Source organism: Mus musculus, chromosome 6, assembly GCF_000001635.26.
Source record: "Mus musculus strain C57BL/6J chromosome 6, GRCm38.p6 C57BL/6J".
Taxonomy (NCBI): Eukaryota; Metazoa; Chordata; class Mammalia; order Rodentia; family Muridae; genus Mus; species Mus musculus.
This window is the reverse complement of record NC_000072.6, coordinates 68987900-69010639: the sequence shown is the minus strand read 5'-3', so window position 1 is coordinate 69010639 and position 22740 is coordinate 68987900. Positions and strand designations below refer to the sequence as shown.

At 38.0% G+C, this 22740-nt stretch overlaps 1 pseudogene, 1 gene segment (V, D, J or C) and 1 further gene; 1 reads left to right on the top strand and 2 right to left on the bottom strand.

Annotated features, from left to right (window-relative positions):
* The window catches only part of Igk (immunoglobulin kappa chain complex), a 3171119-nt gene that overhangs the window by 1716115 nt on the left and 1432264 nt on the right, over nt 1-22740 (bottom strand).
* Igkv13-80-1 (immunoglobulin kappa chain variable 13-80-1) lies at nt 1127-1497 on the bottom strand (annotated as a pseudogene). Its single transcript is given in 2 exon segments — nt 1127-1333; nt 1449-1497. Coding segments are annotated over 2 exon segments (256 nt in total).
* Igkv4-81 (immunoglobulin kappa variable 4-81) lies at nt 19346-19882 on the top strand. The segment is given in 2 exon segments: nt 19346-19394; nt 19574-19882. Coding segments are annotated over 2 exon segments (358 nt in total).

Here is a 22740-nt window from a genome sequence, read left to right as displayed (position 1 = left end):
GTAGAATAGACCTCTCAGAACAACAGAAGATTTTTATTTCATCTCTGTGTTCTTTTTTCCTATTTGGTTCACAGGAGACTAAAAAAAGGGATAAAGGGCTTCTTGAGTCTCCCTCTCCTACAAGATGCCTAAAGTTTAACAGAAAATTATGTACATCTATCAGTGTCCTGAGAATTCTATATCCAGGAAAAAATAATTCTTCTCCTAAAATTCTTTTCATTTAAATTTATAATTCAAACACACACACACACACACACACACACACACACACACACAAACCATGTGGACACAAAGAAGCATACATAATCAATGTACACACACATACATACACACAAACCATATATCCTAAATAGAACTATTGTTATATTGTAGATATGAAAAAGAGCAATGCCTTAATCTAGTGTTCTGATACCTTGGTTGTGTATAATACGAACAAAAGAAAACTGTCTAATGAAAAGATTCATCACAATTATTAAACAAGGGTTCTTATTCAAGCATGTACCAAGGAATATTAGGAAAGCTCAGTATTTACTAACACTATTGGCTTCATTTATGGTGTAGTGAGATTAGTATCTTAAACACTAGCTAGAGAGTTTAAAAATCATTGCAAATCAACATGTATATATCTACATGGCAGACTACAATGACAAAAACTCTCAGGGCATTGGTATATACACAGGGCATAAAGAAAAATACATAAGTAAATAAAAAACAAAGTTCAAAATAAGTTTTCTCTTACTAGCTTATGATGGTTGGTCCCACTACAATGTGGAATAAATGTTTATATTCACCTACAAAAGCACTCACCCAACACACAGTTATTTCATGGCAATTTTAAATTCATTATTAGAAAAGTAGACTAAATTATATTTATTCCATACCTCTGTAGCCTGGACATCACAATCTCATATTCTTAAAGAAAAGCTTCCATTATTTCATAATTCCAGAATTTCATGAAAATTCACAGAACAGTAAGCCTTAGGCATAACCTCAACCCATCTAATGTATAATATTTGTCTTTCATTTGAGAGAACACAACCCCTATTTTATTACTATTGATTTTTTCTAAAGGTGTCCATCTACTAAGACAGATGAAAAAATAGAAAAGAATATTAAACTACAAAATGATCCACGACTTCTAACCCTTGAAGGGACCCCTGATTTCAACCTGACTGTGTGGTACACGAGGAGTTTACGAGCATTCCTTGGTTTCTGCTGATATCAAGCTAATAATATAGTAATCTCCTAACTTGTCATGCAATTAATGGTGACTCCTGTACATATGCAGATGAGTAGGATGGGGATTGGATCAACTTGATGCCAAATATTGTGCTTGTAATTAGAATCATACAAAATATACTTGTTTAATCACGACAAAAATGAATTCTCTGAAGTTCCAAGTGATGATTGCAAATGGTTAAAGAATACCCATAGTCATCCTTCAATACCTGGGATCCAAATCAGCAAGAACACCAAAAACTGGGAGGGAGGCTTTATGGCTGTACTGTGACCAGACATTGATTGACTCCTAGATAGGGTACAACAAGACCAACAAACAGTTCCAAGTGAGAATAGTGGACCAAACCAAATAATCAGGCCCTGGGAAAGGCTAAGTTTTCTTAGATACTCAACTGTGCAGTGTCTGTGTCTCACATAATAGAACAGAATATTGAGAAATTTGCTGCCAATTATTTTTGCCAATAGCAGACCTTATTATAAAAGATTATTTGATACATTTTCAGCATTGCAATAGATATTGGCACTGGTGATATTTCATTTTCTCCTTTAGATGAGTAACATGAAGAGATCAACTCTTTGCAACTTGAACACTTACTCTCAAATGTTTATACTTATAGCACTTCTATCAAGAGGATGTCAGTTCACTTATTCGACCAAATAAGTTAAGGGGTGTTGCAGACTGTGTTTTACCAAGTATGCACTTAACCAACCTAGCCATTTGAATATCCCTACAGTGAATTTTCATTTTTAATTTTATGTCATTTGTTGAACCACCTTGGTAAAATGTGCAGGTTTTATTCTTACTAAACCACTCAATAGACTAAAATGTATTTTATTTTACTTTTGTTCAAACCTTTTTTCTGTCCTTTACTAATATTTTCCAAAGTTCCTTAGTATGTGGAGCAAGTAGTAATACTGGTGACCTCAACAAATTATGATGGCCCTGAATTCAGCAACCACAACTCACTTGGAAACTCACAACTCTCTGTAACCCAAGTTCCAGAATATTCACTATCTAACACATCCTTTTAGATTCCTTGGACTATGAATATAATGCATAGTCATTTATGCAAGGAAAACAAATATGGACATAAAAGAAAATGAGAAAATATGCCTCCTCCTTTAATTATAGAACATGAATTAATATAATATGAATATTATTTCCTTGGCAAAGGAGGGATATTTTAAGTTTATGATATTGCTGTGTTCCATCACCACTACACACATTGAAATTGGACACAGCAATCCAACAGAACAAAAGAAATGGAGAAACATTTATTTGCATACTTTAGGAATCTCATAAATGCATGAAAGTGGAAGCCATAATATACATGCAGAGGATGTGGTTGAGATATGTGAAGACCCTGTGCATGTTTCTTCATTTCTGTAGGCTCATGTGATCTTTGTTCATATCGATTACGAGGGCTTTGTTTCTTGGTGTTTCCATCTTTTCTGCCTCTTCTTTCTGTCTCCACTTTACTGGGGTTCTTGTAGCTCCAAGAAGAGGGATTTCATTCAGACTTCCCGGTTAGTACTGAATGTTTCTAGCCTCAGCTGTGCTAAGTTCTTGGGACTACAAAGTCTGGGACCCTCCTCTCTCTCTCTCTCTCTCTCTCTCTCTCTCTCTCTCTCTCTCTCTCTCTCTCTTTCTCTCTCTCTCTCTCTCTCTTTCTCTCTCTCTCTCTTTGTGTATATATATATTAATTAAAGAAGAAAAGAATGTTTACTCCATATTTACCTATTAAAATAATGCTACATATTAATTAATTTAATATGTGTTCTGTTTATGGTATAATCTAATGATAATCCAAGATTGCTAGTAATCAACATAAAATTCCCTTTACCTCTAATTCATGAGGCAGTATATTCTTACAAATTCTTTTTACTCGGTCATTTCATGTAAATCTATTCAAATAAATGCTTTGCTATTGAAGGTTAGGGAGTAGTAAAGTAGCAGAATGATTGCTTTTGAACTTAGTGGAGCCAAGATGAGGGTCTATACCAGGAGCCAAGCAATTGAGGTCTAGAGATCCATGTGAGAATTGGCTTCTACTCTCACAAATACAAAACTGAATTCAGATTTGGGCCATTTATTCTGCCATAATTTTGTTAATGGTCTCATGATGTTTTGATCTTGACTATGCTATCTTTACAACTATAAATGAATCTTTCTTACCTATGTATTTCCTTGCTCTGTGACATCCAAACATAAAAGGAAGATTAATCATTTGGGTGAGTGAAAGAGGCGTTTGGTTTTTATCTAATGAGAATTTGTGTAAAACTCACCTAAAGACCAAAGAGAGTCACCATTTGCCAATTTTTATTTCCAGTGCTCCCCCAATTCATTCTTAAGTCCTCAGATTTGAACATAATTAATATCAATGGCTTACTGTGGGAGCATAAGCAACCTGACATGCAAGTCACTGCTGTATAGCTACGAAGTGCTTGGGGAAAGGAAGCAAGTGTGATTGTTTATCCTAAAGAATCCACAAAGGTGCTTTCTCAGGAATGTGCTGCATCATGTTTATCTGCCATTTCTGAAGACCATCTGTCTTTAGGACTGTCTCTTTCCATAGCTTTGGTGACATGGAAAAGGGACCAAACTCAGAGAAGTGATTAGAGTTCTCAAAGAGGCTTAAATAGAAAGCATAAACACATATCACCACAACCTAAAACTTAGAAACATGTGCAAAACAATAATGAAATAGCTACAACTCAGTTTAAAGATAAACAGAAAAATGAAAAGTGTAAAATCAAAGAGGAAATATACAGAGTAAACAGCATGACAAACATACTGAAAATGGACATGGGAAATAAAAGGGAAAGAGAAGTTTCTGCTACAGATACTATAAGTCCAAACTAGGAAAGAGACAAAGAAAACCTAGAACTATATTGGGTAAACAGATTTTTATTAAATATTAAGAATTGATGTGTTGTTTTTTCCCATAGTAACAGCATTGAAGAAGGTGAGTGGAGGACACTGATAATGTAGAGTCAACCTGTGCATTAGAGTGAAAGCTTATTTTTCAAATTTTCTATATTTTGACTTTCATAAAACTGCACAGCAAACTATTATAATGACTATCTTTATTTCCTCCCTCTCATACTTTTTATATCCATGTAATACAACTATCTTCTCAAAATTCCATATATTTCGCTCTCTATAATCTATTTACCCTAGGTACTGATATCCACATGAGCATAGATGTGGTTTCCTCTTCTGAAACATGGTAACCCTATGTTCACCTTTAGTAGTAGAGAATATTGCTTTAGTCTCTAATACTAAAGGCTCTGTTTCTCCAGAAACCACTATAGTACTAATTGCTCAGTATAGGTTGAGTCCTGGAGGTGAACTTCTCATCGAGATCAAGATTTTGACTGCCATGATCTTGCAGATAAACACTGCTTTTTGAGTCCTCGATTGCAATAGCTACATCGTGTCCAGAGGACAGCATTTCACAGCTCTTCTATTTTCTGAGTTTTACAATTACTCTGCGCCTATTCCATGACAGTTTGTGAGACTTGAGATAGAGTTATAAGTTAGATTCCCATATTAACCTAAGCATTCAGGTCTGATGTGTCATCATTCTGACTAGTCATGTATTTCTCAACTGACTTCTGGTCAATTGAAAAACAAGCTTCAATAACTAAACTAGACAAGAAATAGAGAAACCAAATGCATGAACATTTGTAGGTTTACATAATTTTTCCAATACCACAGACTTCATGTATTTTAAGATGTTGTCCCAACATAGAATGGTTGATTTATCCAGCTTTAGTCTCTTATTAGAAAGCGCTTTGTCCATAGTAACTTGATTCTGTCATGTCCTGTGTCCAATATGTGTCTTCTATTCATCAATACTGTCCTACTATCAAGTTTTATTGAGATTCTAAGATCAGTTGCAATAGCCTGTATTATTTTGATGTTTCCATATTCAGATCATTTTACCAAGAAGACAGATTATATCAGGTACATCATAGCAGCCTGAGAAGCTGTAGTATCCCGAGGAACTTTCTGTCAGAAGAAACTCAGAAAATCACTTTTCCTATTACTAGTGTCCTCTGAGGTAAAATAAAGTAAAAAACACAGAATTTGAATACAGTCCTGTTTTACTGATCATCCAGGGGTTCTACTCTAGTTAAGAGTGCTATTTCTCCTACTTTCAAAATTTCCACAGTTATATCATAATTCTTTATTTAGGATGGAATACCCTGAATAATTCCCATTTCAATGTTTGCATGAGGCATCTTTGTTCATGTCTTGTTTATGTACCAGCCATTAGACCACTAGGATGCAGCTTATCTGGTGTTTCTAGGAGACACAGTCTGCCTAAGGGTTTTACTTCTCTGAACAGACATCATGACCAAGGCAGGTCTTATAAGGGCAACATTTAATTGGAGCTGGCTTACACGTTTCCAGGTTCAGTCTATTATCATCAAGGCAGTAACATGGCAGCATCCAGGCAGGCATGGTTTGGGAGGAATTGAGAGTTCTACTTCCTCATTTGTAAGCTGCTAGCAGAATACTGACTTCTAGGCATCTAAGACGAAGGTCTTAAAGACATATCCACCATGGCCCACCTACTCCAACAAGGCCATACCATTTAATAGTGCCAGTCTCTTGTCTGAGCATATACAAACCATCACACTATGTTAGAGCTAATCTGCAGTTTCTCTGGCTCTTAAAATATTTCTACCCACTCTGCAATGATTCCTGGGAAGTAGGTGCAGAAAGTGTGTTATAGTTGGATAATTTAAGACTGTTCACTACACAATCTGCATTTTGATTATTTGTGGAGGGTTTTTTTGAATGATTTCCATCTATTGCAAAGAGAATTGCATATCAAATATCTAAACCATATGAATTGAACAAACTTTATTTTTGTATGAATAGAGGTAATAAGAAGCCATGAATCTGAGAAAGAGCAAAGAGTGTATGAGGATTTTTATGAATGGTGTAAAAAGAAGTGGCAAACAGTATGTGGCTATGTTATAATTTTTAAAAGATAAGAAAATGATGATAAATTAACTCAACCTAATTCTTTCACCTAAAGACCAAAGAGATGACAAAATTTGTCAAAATAAGAAAAGAGATATTTTAATAAGGAAAAAGTTTATTGATTGTGCACCATAATCCCCTTTTGGCAATCTGTCCCTCCTCTAAGAATTGAAACATAGAAGGTATGCCAAGTGGGGAATCTCAGTGAGGCCTATACAGTTCAGATGATGTTGAAATTACAGAGATATTCAATATAATGTTTCTTATACGAATAGTATATTTGGTTGTTCGGTTAAGTAACATTTTCCATAATAAAGCTACCAAATTACTGCATTTTTTTCTATGAAAACCTGAATTCAAATTACAAGTATTTAACATTTACTATACCATTGTATGGGTATCACTACTCTTCCTTGATTCTGAGCAGTAGCAACAATCTATGACTTTAAAGTAGCCACATGATTGCAAGAACACACCATAATGTGCCATCAACTTAAAACATCATGGGATATTCTACAGTTTGTTATATTATGGCTTTATATTAAATGACTTTATACTCTCATTACCATAAGTGAGTTCGATATTATTGTATCTTTTTGTAATCTCACTGTATCTCAGAGAATATTTAACATCTCTGTTTTTTCATTTCATGAAGTCATAAAATGTGGTATAAGTGTGAATGTGTCTGTGGGAACAGTATTTATGTTTGTAACCACTGGAAATAAAGAATTGCCACAGTACATTTTTCCTCTTAACATACTACTACTTGGCACACAGCACTGTAAATGCAGTATTTCTTCTAGACTCCAAAATAGACATTATGCAACCCTGCCTTCACTTTGGCTATCTTAACAGTAGTTGGCAGCACAATCACGTTTCTTTATTTTGTTTTTTTTAAACGCTTTTTATTAGGTATTTTCTTCATTTACATTTCAAATGCTATCCAGAAAGTCCACTATACCCTCCCCCCTAGCCCTGCTCCCCAACCCACCCACTCCCGCTTCCTGGCTTTGGCATTCTCCAGTATTGGGGCATATAATCTTTACAATACCAAGGGCCACTCCTCCCAATGAGGGCCAACTAGGCCATCTTCAGCTACATATGAATCGAGAGACAAAAGCTCAGAGGTTACTGGTTAGTTCATATTGCTCTTCCTCCTATAGGGTTACAGACCCCTTCAGCTCCTTGAGTACTTTCTCTAGCACCTCCTTTGTGGGAACTGTGTTCCATCCAATAGATGACTGTGAGCATCCACTTCTGTATTTCCCAGGCTCTGGCATACCCTCACAACAGAGAGCTATGTCAGGGTTTTGTCAGCAAAATATTGCTGGCATGTGCATAAGGGTCTGAGTTTGGTGGTTGATTATGGTATGGATCACCTGGTGGGGCAATCTCTGGATGGTCCTTCCTTCAGCTCAAAACTTTGTATCTGTAAAACCTTCCATGGGTATTTTGTTCCCCTTTCTAAGGAGGGACGATGTACCCACATTTGGGTCTTCATTCTTCTTGAGTTTCATGTGTTTTGCAAGGTGTATCTTGGGAATTCTAACTTTCTGGGTGAATATCCACTCATCAGTGAGTGCATATCATGTGAGTTCTTTTGTGATTGGGTTACCTCACTCAGGATGATACCCTCAAGATCCACCATTTCTTTAAGAATTCCATAAATGCATTGATACCTAAACATAATAAAAGCAATATACAGCAAACCCTTAGCCAACATCAAACTAAATGGTGAGAAGCAGGAAGCAATCCCACTAAAATCAGGGAGTAGACAAGGTTGCCCAATTTCTCCCTACCTATTCGATATAGTACTTGATATCCTAGCCAGAGAAATTAGACAAAAAAAAAAAAAAAAAAAAAAAAAAGAAAAGAAAAGAAAAAAAGAAAAAAAAAAGAAAAGGAGATCAAGGGGATACAGGTTAGAAAGGAAGAAGTCAAAATAGTACTTTTTGCAGATGATATGATAGTATATATAAGTGGCCCTAAAAATTCCACCAGAGAACTCCTAAACCTGATAAACAGCTTCAGTGCAGTGGCTGGATATAAAATTAACTCAAACAAATCAGTGGCCTTTCTCTACAGAAAGGATAAACCGGCCAAGAAAGAAATTAGGGAAATAACAACCTTTGCAATAATCACAAATAATATAAAATACCTTGGTGTAATTCAAACTAAGGAAGTGAAAGATCTGTATGATAAGAATTTCAGGTCTCTGGAGGGAGAAATCAAAGAACCCAGAAGATGGAAAAATCTCCCATGATCATGGATTGGCAGGATTAATGTAGTCAAAATGGCTCTCTTGCCAAGAGCAATCTACAGATTCAATCCCCATCAATATTCCAACTCAATTCTTCACAGAGTTAGAAAGGGCTATTTGCAAATTCATCTGGAATAACAAAAAACCTAGGATAGCAAAAACTATTCCCAACAATAAAAGAACCACTGTGGGAATCACCATGCCTGACCTCAAACTGTACTACAAAGCAATTGTAGTAAAAACTTCATGGTACTGGTAGACAGGTAGATCAATGGAATAGAATAGACCCAGAAATGAACCCACACACCTATAGTCTTTTGATCTTTGACAATGGAGCTAAAATAGAGTGGAAAAAAGACATTTTCAACAAATGGTGCTGGCTTAACTGGTGGTTATCATGTATAAGAATATGAACTGATCCATTATTATCTCCTTGTACAAAGCTCAATTCTAAGCAGATCAAGGAACTCTACATAAAACCAGAGACACTGAAACTTATAGAGGAGACAGTGGATGAAAGCCTCTAAGATATGGGCACAGGGGTAAAATTCATCAACAGAATATCAATGGCATGTAATGCAAGATCGAGTACTGAAAAATGGAACCTCATAAAATTTCAAAGCTTCTGTAAGGCAAAAGACACTGTTAATAAGACAAAAAGACCACCAATAGTTTGGGAAAGGATTTTTACCAATCCTAAATCCAATAGGGCACAATCAAATGTCCATTCAGTTACTACCACCAGCCTAGAGCTGTAATTACATAAGATTCAAAAACAAGAATTTACTCTTTTATTTTTTTAATCCATTCTGAGTTGTGTGAGATGGAATCACAGGGTTGTTTTGATTTGCATTTCCCTGATGACTAATGAACATTTCTTTAGGTCCTTCACAAATATTTAGTATTGCTCAGTTGAGAATTCTTGGTTAAGTTCTTATCAAGTTTTTTTAATAGGGTATTTGGTTCTCTGGAGTCTAACTCATTGAGTTCTTTGTATATATTTGATATTAGTCCTGTATCAGATGTTGGAATGGTAAAGTTCTTTTCCCAATTTGTTGGTTTCTTTATTGTCCTATTGACAATGTTATTTGCCTTACAGAAGCTTTGCAATTTTATGATGTCCGATTTGTCAGTTGTTGATCTTAAGACATAAGTTATTGGTGTTCTGTTCAGGAAAATTTTCCCTCTGCCAATGTGCTCAAGAATTTGTCCCACTTTCTCTTCTATTACTTTCTGTGCATCTGTTTTTATCCATTGCTGATGGGATTGTAGGCTGGTACAATCACTCTGGAAATCCTTTTGGTTGTTCCTCAGAAAATTGGACATAGTAATACCTGGGGACCCACTAAGACCACTTGTGCACATATTCCCAGAAAATGCTCCAATATACAATAATGCTCCAATATGTTCATCACAGCCTTATTTATAATATCCAGAAGCTAGAAAGAAGCCAGATTTCCTTCATCAGAGGAATGGATACAGAAAATGTGGTACATTTATTCAACTTAGTACTAGTCAAGTTTTAAAAAGAATGAATTTATAAAATTCTTAGGAAAATGGATGGAGCTAGAAAATATCATCCTGAATGAGGCAACCCAATCACAAAAGAACTAACCTGGTATACACTCACTGACAAGTGGATATTAGTCCAGAAGCTCAGAATACCCAAGATACAATTCACAAAGGACATGAAACTCAAGAAGAAAAAAGACCAAATTGTGCATACTTTGATCCTTCTTAGAAGGGGGAACAAAATACCCATGGAAGGAGTTACAGAAACAACCTGTGGAGCAGAGACTGGAGGAATAACTATCTAGAGACAGCCTCACATACCTATCAACTTTTTTGGATACCAAGAAGTGCTTGCTGACAGAAACCTGTTATAGCTGAATCCTGAGAGGCTCCACCAGTGCCTGACAAATACAGAATTGGATCCTCAAAGCCTACTATTGGACTGAGTACAGGGTTCCCAAAGAAGGAGCTAGAGAAAGGACCCAAGGGGCTTAAGGAGTTAGCAGCCCCATAGGAAGAACAACAATTTGAACTTACCAGTACCCACGAGGTTCCCGGAATTAAATCACCAATCAAAGAGTATGCATGTAGGAATTATGCCTTCAGCTTCATGTGTAGTAGAGGATAGCCTGGTTGGTTATCAATAGGAGGAGAGGTCCTTGGTCCTTTGAAGGCTCTATGCCCCTGTGTAGTGGAATGCCAGAGCCAGGAAGTGGGAGTGTGTTGGTTGGCTATGGGGGGGGGTCATAGGGATATTCAGAGGGGGGACCAGGAAAGGAGACAACATTTGAAATGTGAATAAGGTAAATATCTAATAAAAGAGAAATACAACAAAACAAAACAAAACAAAACAAAACAAAACAAAACAAAACAAAACAAGAAGCTGTGAAACCTTAAGGTGGAAAAACCCTAGATGACCCATGAGAGAAGAATGAATATAGAAAATGTGGTTAATATACAAAGTGTAATTCTACTCAGGGGTTAAGAATGAGGACAACCTGAGTTTTGCAGGCAAATGGAAGGAACTAGAAAATATCATCCTGAGTGAGGTTACTCCGACCCAAATGAACATGCATGGTATGTACTCACTAATAATTGGATATTAACCTACATTCATAAAGTACAGAATACCCAAGATACAGTCAACAGAACTAAAAAAATCAACAAGCTGATAGGCCCATATAAGGATGCCTCAGTACCACTTGTGACTGAGGAAAAACCAACCACAAGGGGGAGCAAAGAACCTGGAAGGGAAAGGGGATAGGGGGATTAACGGGAATATGATCTGGTATTGATTGGGGAGAAAAGGACTGAAGCCTTTATGACCAGCACAAAGAATGAAAACAGGCATCTCTGAAATGAAGGGCATTTGATTACCCTCCAGAATGTACCAGAGATCTAAGAGGTTAGAGACTCTCAGACGTCAAGGACAGGGACCCTAAATGAAATGCCCTACAGAGGGGAGAGGGGACTTGTAGAGCCCACCTCCAGCAGAAAGATATGGCACCAAGTGAGGTATGGGGTTGCCACAGTCAAAACACTGGTCCATAATTTTTCCTGTCTGAAAGAACTGCAGGGATGGAAATGGAGATTAGCCTGAGGAAAAGAAAGTCCAGCAAGTAGGCCAAAGTGGGATCCAGCTCAAGTGGAGTCCCGAAGTCCTACACTATTACTGAGGCTATGTAGCACTCACAAAAAAGGGACCTATCATGATTGCCCTCCAAAAGACCCAACAAGCAGCTGAAAGTATCAGACGTAGGTATCTAAACCCATCCAATGGACAGAAGTTGCTAAATCATGAGGGTGAATTAGGGAAAAGCTGGAAGAAGCTGAGGTAGAGGGGAACCCTGTAGGAGGACGAAGTAGTGTCAATTATCCTGGACCCCAGAAATCTCTCAGATACTGGATCACCAACAAGGCATCATACACCAGCTAATATGAGGCGCCCAACACATATACAGCAGAACTGGATCTTGATTTTGTCAAAGAAGATGCACCTAACCCTGAAGAGTATGTAGTCCCAGGGAGTTTAGAGGCCTTGTGAGGTGGTGGTATTGTGGAGATCGGCAGGGAAACTGGGGGTCATTAGGAGGTATGGAATGTGGAAGAGTTGTAGAGTGGTCTGGCAGGGGAACTAAATCTAGCGTGTTAAAAAAAGAAAAACTATAATTTTAAAAAATAATGAAAAAGGAAGTTGTTCAGGACCCACATGAAGGTTAAGCTACACAACAGCTATATATGGTGTGGCAGAGGGTGGGGGGCGTGAGCTATGTCTAGTCTTCATATATTCTTTGTTGTTGGTTCAGACTCTGAGTAATCTAAGGTTCCAGGTTAGTTGATTCTGTAGGTTTTCCTGTAGTGTTTAAGCATAATAGAGTATAATTTTATTAGATATTTTCTTCATTTACATTTCAAATACTATCCTAAAATTCCCCTATTCCCTCCCCCTGCCCTGCTCCCCACCCCACTCATTCCCACTTCCTGGCCCTGTCATTCCTCTATACTGGGGCATATAATCTTCCAAGGACCAAGGGCCTCTAATCCCACTGATGGCCTATTAGGCCATCCTCTGATATATATGCAACTAGAGACACAAGCCTTGGAGGACTGGTTAGTTTATATTGTAGTTCCTCCTGTAGGGTTGCAGACCCCTTCAGTTTTGGCACTGGCATAGGGTCACAAGAGACAGCTATATCAGGGTCCTGTCAGCAAAATATTTGTGTCTGCATTTGGTGGTTGTTTATGGGATTGATCCCTGGGAGGGGCAGTCTCTGGATGGTCCTTCCTTCTATTTCAGCTCCAAACTTTGTTTTTGTAACTCCTTCCATGGGTATCTTGTTCCACATTCTAAAAAGGAAAGAAGTATCCACACTTTGGTCTACATTTTTCTTGTATCTGCTAAATCCATTTGTTTCATAACTTCTGTAAGTTTCAATATGTTTCCATTTAGTTTCTGTTTCCTGGATCTGTCTATTGATGAGAGTGGGGTGTTGAAGTCTCCCAATATTATTGCTTGTGGTGGAATGTGTGCTTTGAGCTTTACTATAGTTTCTTTAATGAATGTGGATGCCCTTCCATTTGAAGCATTGATGTTCAGAATTGAAAGTTCATCTTGGAAGATTTTAACTTTGATCAGTATGAAGTGCCCTCCTTTTCTTTTTTGATAACTTTGGGTTAGAAGTCAATTTTATTTGATATTAGAATGACTACTCCAGCTTCTTTTTTAGGACCATTTGCTTGGAAAATTGTTTTCCAGCCTTTTACTCTGAGGTAGTGTTTGTCTTTGTCCTTGAGGTGGGTTTCCTGTATACAGAAAAATGTTGGGTCCTGTTTATGTAGCCAATCTGTTAGTCTATGTCTTTTTATTGGGGAATTGAGTCCATTGATATTAAGCAATATTAAGGAAAACTAATTTTTGCTTCCTGCTATTTTTGTTCTTAGAGTTAGGATACTGTTCTTGTGGCTATCTTCTTTGGGTTTGTTGAAGGATTACTTTCTTGATTTTTCTAGTGTGTAATTTCGCTCCTTGTGTTGGAGTTTTCCCTTTATTATCCTTTGAAGGGCTTGATTCGTGCAAAGATATTGTGTAAATTTGGTTTTGTCATGGAAAACTTTGGTTTCTCCATCTATGGTAATTGAGAGTTTTGCTGGGTATAGTAGCCTGGGCTGGTATTTGTGTTCACTTAGGGTCTGTATAACATCTGTCCAGGATCTTATAGCTTTCATAGTATCTGGTGAGAAGTCTGGTGTAATTCTAATAGGTCTGACTTTATATGTTACTTGACTTTTTCCCCTTACTGCTTTTAATATTCTAGTTTTATTTAGTGCTATTCTTGTTCTGATTGTTATGTGTCAGGAGGAATTTCTTTTCGGGTCTATTCTATTTGGAGTTCTGTTGCTTTCTTGTATGTTCATGAGTATCTCTTTCTTTAGGTTAGGGAAGTTTTCTTCTATAATTTTGTTGAAGATATTTACTGGCCCTTTAAGTTGAAAATATTCATTGTCATTTGTAACTATTATCCTTAGGTCTTATGCGCGTTCGTGACCAGCCAGGAAAGACGCAACAAGCCAGAATCTTCTGCGGCAAAGCTTTATTGCTTACTCAGGAGCAAGAGAGGAAGAGCGCAGCAGAGAGAAGCAGAGAGGAAGAGAGAGAGAGAGATGCAGAGAGACCCAGAAAGAGAGGCAGAGAGAGGGGCAGAGAGGGAGAGAGGCAGAGAGCAGAGGAAAAGACGAAGAGAAAGAGACGAAGAGAGGGAGTGCCAGAACCCCGTCCCTTTTAAGGAGAATTATCCTCCGCCTAGGACATGTCACTCCCTGATTGGCTGCAGCCCATCGGCCCAGTTGTCATCACGAGAAAGGCAGAGCACATGGCGGGAAAACTGCCCCTGCACATGTGCAGATTATTTACTACTTAGAACACAGCTGTCAGTGCCATCTTATAATGGCAAATGTGAGTGCAGCTCCCCACATCTCCCTCTTTCCTTTTAATAAGAGCAATAGGCCACCCATATTAATGAGAGTGGAGATAGAGGTCAAATCCCCAGTGTGCAGGTAAAGGAGCCGTACATATAACCTCCTTCCAGGCTCATCACCCAGAGGGGTCCTGGTCTGGTTCCGTGTCGTTTTTCCTGGGGAGAAGGACACTTGGACACTCAACTTTCTTGAAAAATGACATGTCTCCCTAGAATAGGCTCATATATGCCGCAGAGCCCTTCTACTGCAGTGCTTAGCCGTGCAACTCTCTCGGGCTGCTGAAGCACACTCACTCTATCCCTTGCAATGAGACTAGCCTCGTGGGGTGCAAGAGCTGAGTGGCCAGCGACCTCTTGCTTAAGCATAGATATATCAGGGGAAGCACCATGTTCTAGAGCTGCAAGTGCCTGGGCAATAACCACCTTGTCTCTCCTAGTTTGGGCCTTAAGCTTACAGACCAACCAAAGAAGCAACACTAATCCACAGCAAGGTGTATCTCCAAATAATCCCACCCCCACCCATTCTTTAAAGAAGGAAAATGCTGAGGAGATCCAATTGGGTAATCCTTTGTTCAGGGACAGGTCCAAGCGCGTGGAGTTGACCTGAATGATGGCAATTCCCGAAGGGTCTGTTCAAATTCAGCCGTCCAATTCTGTAACATGTACTGAGAAAGACTTTTTAACAAATTAGCTGCCCTAGTAAATTTCTCATACTGAATGGAAGTAACGCACAATCCCGGAAACTTTTGTTCACATCCCAGCTGAGCTATTTGCCATAGTACATCTAGTTGTTCCTGGACAAGATCTATGTGTTGATTCATTTCTGCCCATGGAACATTTTTGGGATTGGAGGATGGAGGCCGCTAAGCCTGCATTGGTGAGAGGTCCCCCAAGCTCCGGACAAACCCTGAGCCAGTCTTGTAAACCTTTGTTCTTTCTTGGGGCTATGGCCACTCGGCATTCCTGCGTGGCTTGCTCGTAAATGAGCTGTTCTACCAGAGGTGCGGCTTGCTCCGAACCTGCAAAAATACACTCTGCTGCCTCTATCATTCTGGCCACAAAATCTGAGAAGGACTCCTGGAGTTTCTGGACGATCTTTGTTAGTTGTCCAGTGGCTTCACCTGCTCAGGAGAGCGCCTTCCAGGCCCTAATAGCCGTGGAGGAAATTTGGGCATAAGCTCCCCAGTGATAGTTTGTTTGATCAGCAGTATAAGCTCCCTGACCCGTTAACAAGTCAAAAGTCCATTCTCTCTGCTCTAGAGTCAAAGCAGCAGCGTTTGCTCGGGCCTGCGCTTGTGCAGCCTCTTGCCATAGAGCTCTCCATTCCATATATTTACCCATACTGGGGAGAGCCGCTTTTGCAATCATTTGCCAGTTGGCAGGAGTTAGTGCCATGCCAGCAAGCCTGTCTAACTGCATCAAGGTAAAGTTAGCATTGGTTCCATATTTATGGACCGACTCGGCAAGCTCTTTAATCTGTGTATACTCTACTGGAGCATGGATACGCCCACCCTTGGCTCCTTCAAAGACAGGAAATGCCATTTGCGTTTTCCTTTGTTCCTCTCTGGGAATGAACGAGTCTGTGCATTGCCTCTCTGTCCATTGCCTCTCTGCGCAGGGCAGAAGTGCACTATGACCTTGAAGCCGACTGCCCAGAGGCCGAGCAGCACGCTGGCCTTCACCAGCCGCTTTTGGCTTTTTCCTTGACCAATTAGCTAGCATTTTATCTGGCTGGTACACTTTTCTCTCATAATGAGCTGCTTCCTCCTCCAAGTCTGTTTCCTCAGAGGAGCTAAATTTTTCATCTGATTCAGAACTACTAAGAACTGGCTCCTTGAGCTCATCTAGTGATGAGTATAGGCTCCTTTTCCTAGAGACCTCCGCTGATTGATCTTTTTTCTTTTCTTTTTCCTTCTCCTTCCTTCCAATCTCTCCCCAGGTATTTTTTCCCTGACCCAAACTTTTCCTCGGGTTCAAGACCCTTGGAAAGGCCTGTATACTTATTTTGTGCACCATATTTCCTCTTTGCTCCTACTCTCTCTCCCTGCTTTACTTCTGATAGATTGCCCTGAATTTCATCCAGAATTTTCAGCCCTGCCTTAACTGCTTGATAACATGTGAAAATGAACAAAAAGGCTCCTAACACTGGAGAAAGTTCAAGGCCAAACATACCTTGTAAAGCTATTCCCCGCTTTACTTCTGATAGACTGTCTTGAATTTCGTTAGAAAGTTCAAGGTCAGACCTACCCTGTAAAGCTATTTCCCAATTTACTTCTGATAGACTGTCTTGAATTTCATTAGAAAGTTCAAGACCAGACCTACCTTGTAAAGCTATACTTACGGGTACCCCTGTTCCCCAGCTGAAGAGTTCTGAATCCACGCAGTTGAATCCTTCTCAACAGTCTGTTTTAAGGGAACCTTTATGACCGTGACCCGCAGTTCTTGTTCCGGAATGAGGGATCTTCCTTGCGCTGGTGATGGTAACTCCCGGGTTTCAGCACCAACTCTTACGCGCATTCGCGACCTGCCAGGAAAGAAGCAACAAGCCAGAATCTTCTGCGGCAAAGCTTTATTGCTTACTCAGGAGCAAGAGAGGAAGAGCAAGAGCGCGGCAGAGAGAGGTAGAGAGGAAGAGAGAGAGAGAGACGCAGAGAGATGCAGAGAGAGAGGCAGAGAGAGGGGCAGAGAGGGAGAGAGGCAGAGAGCAGAGGAAGAGAGCAGAGGAAAAGACGAAGAGAAAGAGACGAAGAGAAAGAGAGAAAGAGACGAAGAGGCGAAGAGAGGGAGTGCCAGAACCCCGTCCCTTTTAAGGAGAATTATCCTCCGCCTAGGACGTGTCACTCCCTGATTGGCTGCAGCCCATTGGCCCAGTTGTCATCACGAGAAAGGCAGAACCCATGGCGGGAAAACTGCCCCTGCACATGTGCAGATTATTTACTACTTAGAACACAGCTGTCAGTGCCATCTTATAATGGCAAATGTGAGTGCGGCTCCCCACACTTAGGTTGGGTTTTCTTGTTGTGTGCTAGATTTCCTGGATGTTTTCAGTTAGGATCTTTTTGCATTTTGCATTTTCTTTGATTGTAGTGTCCATGTTTTCTATGGAAACTTCTGCAGCTGAGATTCTCTTACCATCTCTATTATTTTGTTGGTAATGGCATCTATGGTTCCTGATTCCTTTCCTAGGATTTCTAATGCATCTTATGCACATATATTCCTGCAGGCAAACTACTCATAAACACAGAATAAAATAAATAAATCTAATAAAAGATTAGATATCCTTCTATCTCAATAGAATAGAGAAAAAATATTATTTTATTTTTTGAGGTTCCTTGAGAATTCAGCACTAATTTCAGATTTAGTGTGATAGTGACAGAAACAACCTTTTTTTTTTTAAATCCATACTGAGGTTCATGGAATACTGTGGTTATTTATTTGTATTGCATAGCACCAAGGGATATTTTAGTATCCTTAATTGGTGAAATATAAAACCCATATTCACAAAAAAATAATAGAAGGTTTTTCATTCTGAAGTAAACAAATAAGTCTAGCAACTAGCTACTAAATATAATGAAAGATGAAAATATGTGTTCTTCTGAAAGAAGCTAGCCATTTTCTTATAATTGTCTCCTCACAAAGGCATACTTAATAAGTAACTTGATTTCACCATTTCTTAGATCAGTATCTCTCAATACATCTATCTATTCTCAGAGTTTCTCAGTTGTTTTTCATAATAGTTGATTAAAAAAAATGGCAGAAGTCTGTCATGAAGGGAGGAGTGAGAAATTATTCCTAAATTCTAGACAGCATGACTATGCTAACTTTAACATTATAGGAAGATAATTGAAACTATAACTAAGGTAAATTAGTACTATTTATAAATAAATTGTTTTATTCACTTTACAACACTATATCATCCCTACTGCTCTTCCCAGTATCCACTCATCCAAGTCCTTACCCATTCCCTTAGTCTTTGCTTTAATTAAAACTTTTGATTAAACTTAGACTTGAATTTGCAGACTCTGGGGCTGTCAGTCTTTATAGGTAAATGTAATTTATTTGAAAAGTGCTCTCAGATACTCTCAGATAATAAATAGAACATGAACTAAACAGTTTTGGAGCACATTAAATACTGAGAATGGTGATTATTCAGAGTAGTTTCAGATGAGTGCATCTTCATGAACCCACAGCCCATATTCTCTTAAATTCAGCAGAACCATTGTTCCAGTTGATTTCATTGGAAGAGTTATCTTTGCTATTCTTCTAGGGATAGTGTTGGTGCTTGACAATTGAAGAATTGTCTCTGAGCACACCTGTTATCTAGATCACATTTGGATACTATTTTTCCATTAGCTTTGTAGGAATGATCATCTGAACAGATTAGAATAAGTAGGTGAGGTGACTAATTAGCATTATTCAGGAAAACAAGAAACAGATAATGCTTTCTGTGATCATTATAAACGGTCATTCTTGATACTTTTTTTATTATGGGAGGAATATAGCTCAAACTACTCACATGAACATCCCTTGTTTAGTGGATCAAATAAATCTTTACTTTAGGGTAAATATATGGATAATACTATATAGTACGAGGCTTTTCTTCCTAAAAAGAAAGAAAGAGAGAAGAGAAATTTTCTTCTTTATCAGTGTAGGGACTACAAATAAGTAGATAATTGTCCTGGTTTAGCCTGGTTTCCCTTAGTTAACAGACCATGTGTTTATAAGCCAAGAACTGTCTAGGCTATATCTTGTTATTTGCATATTTCATTTTCAGTAACCACAAATATCTCAAAGTTGTTATAAAGCAATGCATATAGGAGAATAGCAGTAATTAGCTAGCTACCTGAATTCAAATACAACATGGATTTTCAGGTGCAGATTTTCAGCTTCCTGTTAATCAGTGTCTCAGGTAACAGAGAGCAGGGAGTTTGAGATAAGAATCGAACCAGAATTCTTTTCCCTGAGAAATTTGAGTCTAAAATATAGTTTTTTCTTTCTCTTTCATTTGAATGTTAGGTGGTATAAAATTATTTTTGTATCTCTATTTCTACTAATCCCTCTCTCTCTCTCTGTGTTGCTTTTTTCTAGTCATAATGTCCAGAGGAGAAAATGTGCTGACCCAGTCTCCAGCAATCATGGCTGCATCTCCAGGGGAGAAGGTCACCATGACCTGCAGTGCCAGCTCAAGTGTAAGTTCTAGTAACTTGCACTGGTACCAGCAGAAGTCAGGCACTTCTACCAAATTCTGGATTTATAGGACATCCAACCTGGCTTCAGAAGTCCCAGCTCCCTTCAGTGGCAGTGGGTCTGGGACCTCTTACTCTCTTACAATCAGCAGCGTGGAGGCCGAAGATGCTGCCACTTATTACTGCCAGCAGTGGAGTGGTTACCCACCCACACAGTGATACAGGCTGGAACAAAAACCCTCTAACTCCTTAGGGCTTAGCTACTTCCTCCTAGAGATAAAATGTGGCCAGTGGTTTGATTGCAGTAGTCCACACAGAATTTTCAGTTTTATACTGTCATTTACATATTTGGATGACTATCTCTATAATATTCAACTGTTCTTCAGTGCTGTTCTCAAATAATCTACATTTCCAGTGTTTATTTATTTATTTTCTTTACTTTTTTTTTTTCCTGTTAGTTGGAGGCAAGTGTGGCAGGCAGTTGTCCTGAGCTATTTTACTGGTGGTCCCCATGAATCTTTACATCTAGTTTCTGCTTCTTTCACTGATTTTAGAATCTTCTTGGTAGGTGGTTTTTCTTCAGCATATTCATATGCTCACAACACACTGCTTTTGTTATCCTACAAAAAAAGTAGTATCCATCCTAATATATTTTCTGATTTTTATTAGCAGACCTACTTTTCCACTAAATTGTCTTGTTATTATGGGCTTGAAATAATTTTCTCTCTAAATTAAAAAAAATAAAACTGACTGTCATATATATTTTCTTTCTATTCTCATGAAGAGTAATTTAAACACTCCACTAATAAAGAGACCAAAAAGGCAACAAAGAACTAATAAATGAACATAATTTTTTATATCTATCTTCTAACTACATATCTATCTATCTATGAATCCATTTGTGTGTGTACATTACTATGAATAATTAAAATCATAATGAAATTTTAATTTTCTAAATAGAGAAAGACAAATGATTTAAAATATTTAAATGTACAATTATATTTAAATTTAAATTACAGTTTAATTAAATTTAAATTACACTTAATAATAACAGGAATAATTATGTAATAGTATATTTTCAATTTTCCAATGTAAGGTGCTTGGTATGAAATCCATCAGACACAGATACCAGCTTCTCTGTCTCCATCTCTAGGAGAAAGTGCCACCATTACAGGAAGTCAAGATATTAATGTGCATTTAGCACATTATTTATATATAATAGTTTGTCAAGAAAGCTATTTCATAATCAACTGTTTGACCTTTAGTCCTAGCAAATAAACGACTGTATAAAGAGGATCATGGGCTTATGAGCAGCCCTGACTGCACAGAAGAACACTATTTCAAGTAAAATCTGTACACATCTAAACCAAAAAAGGAAACACTTTTACATTTATCTGTTGCTAAATACTACATGAGATTTAGTGCTTGGCACTTTTTTTCTGGTTAGTGCTATGCCTACTGTGATTGTTTGAATAAGAATGGACATCATAGTCTTATATATTAAAATATATGAAACTTTTCTTAGTAAGAAACCCTATTTGATAGGATTTAGAGGCATGGCCTTTCTGGAAAGTGTATCACTGGATTAGACTCTGAGGTTTTAGAAGCCTAATCCAGGCCCAGAGTTTTTATTTTCTGGTCACTTGCTGATCCAGATTCCACTCTCATCTCTCATGCCTGTCTTAGTGCAGCGAGGCTCCACATTATGAAGGTAATGAACTAAATGCTAAGCAGGTACCAAATAAAGGCTTTCTTTGGGAGAGTTTTTGTGGTTATGGTATCTCTCCACAGCAATATAATACAACCAGGAAATCCAGTGATCTAGAAAGGTCACTCGAGAAATTTTGAGTCCTGAAGCATCAGTGAAACAAGAAGTCAGTTCTCCCTTTACTCACTTGCTCTCATGTCTTCTAGAAAAACATTTGTCGGGATATTTTTCCCTTCTATGATTTTCTATAGACATACTTAATGATCAACCCTCCCACGAGATATAAAATCAGAAAAGGAGGATTCAATGTCCATTGAAACCTGTAGGAAAATATTGAAAGGGAAAAAGACTAGAAAAGCACCCACAAACATGCTGTATACACTTAAGCACATCAACATCCCACCGTGAACCTGTAGAGAAATGTGGGGTAAATGGGTTAGAGAGCCTACATTATTAGTCTCACGTAGGACTTGACTTCTAGGGAAGCAGCAGATAATCAAGCAACCATTGCATAAATATCTCTATGCATCATGACCAAGCCTTTGAATATTGAGAGTTTAGATTCTCAGGTTAACAATTTGCACAAATTCTTCCAAATATAATTGTATGTCATTGGATCTATTAAAGACTAATTGCTGCAATAAAACCAATTAGTGAGTGCTAATAAATACCCTCCTTTATTTCGTGAAGTAAGGTAATGTCATGTCTAAACTATGCAACTATGGATGGTGAGATTCTAATCTTCCTGTTTGGATCAAAATATATTAAAATTTTTTTGATAATTGGTTATATTTTTCATGAAGTGGATTCATATGGATGCAAAAGATACCTTAATACAACTAATCAAAGGATGCGTGATAATGTATGAGATAATTTTTGGTTTTTGTTTGTTTGGTTGATTTGTTTGGTTTGATTTTAGTTTTGTATTTGTTTTTTAAGGCGGAGGCAGTATTTAAGAAATGCCTAATTACCCTGGAAAATCTAATTAATGTAATGAAGCAGCAACTCTCCCACACTTCTCTAACCCCATTACAGAAAATCACAGGATTAAGAGTCTTCACTCTCATGTGAAGCATGAAGTCTCAATTACAAATACAAGTCCCTCCCCTAGCCCTTAGTCTCACCTAGCTGATGTCTCTAAAAGTTTTATTTCTCTCATCATTTCTTCTATCATAAATCTATCATATGAGAGTTTTATTTCCTTTTACAAGAAGAAAGTTTATCAATGATATTGATACCATATGCAATATTTTCTTGACACATATATAGTGGCCCATGACCAAGGAATCCCATGTATTAAATTCCATGCATATTTTTTGGCATATGAGATTTGTCAAAGGGGTAGTTAGGGATTTTGATAT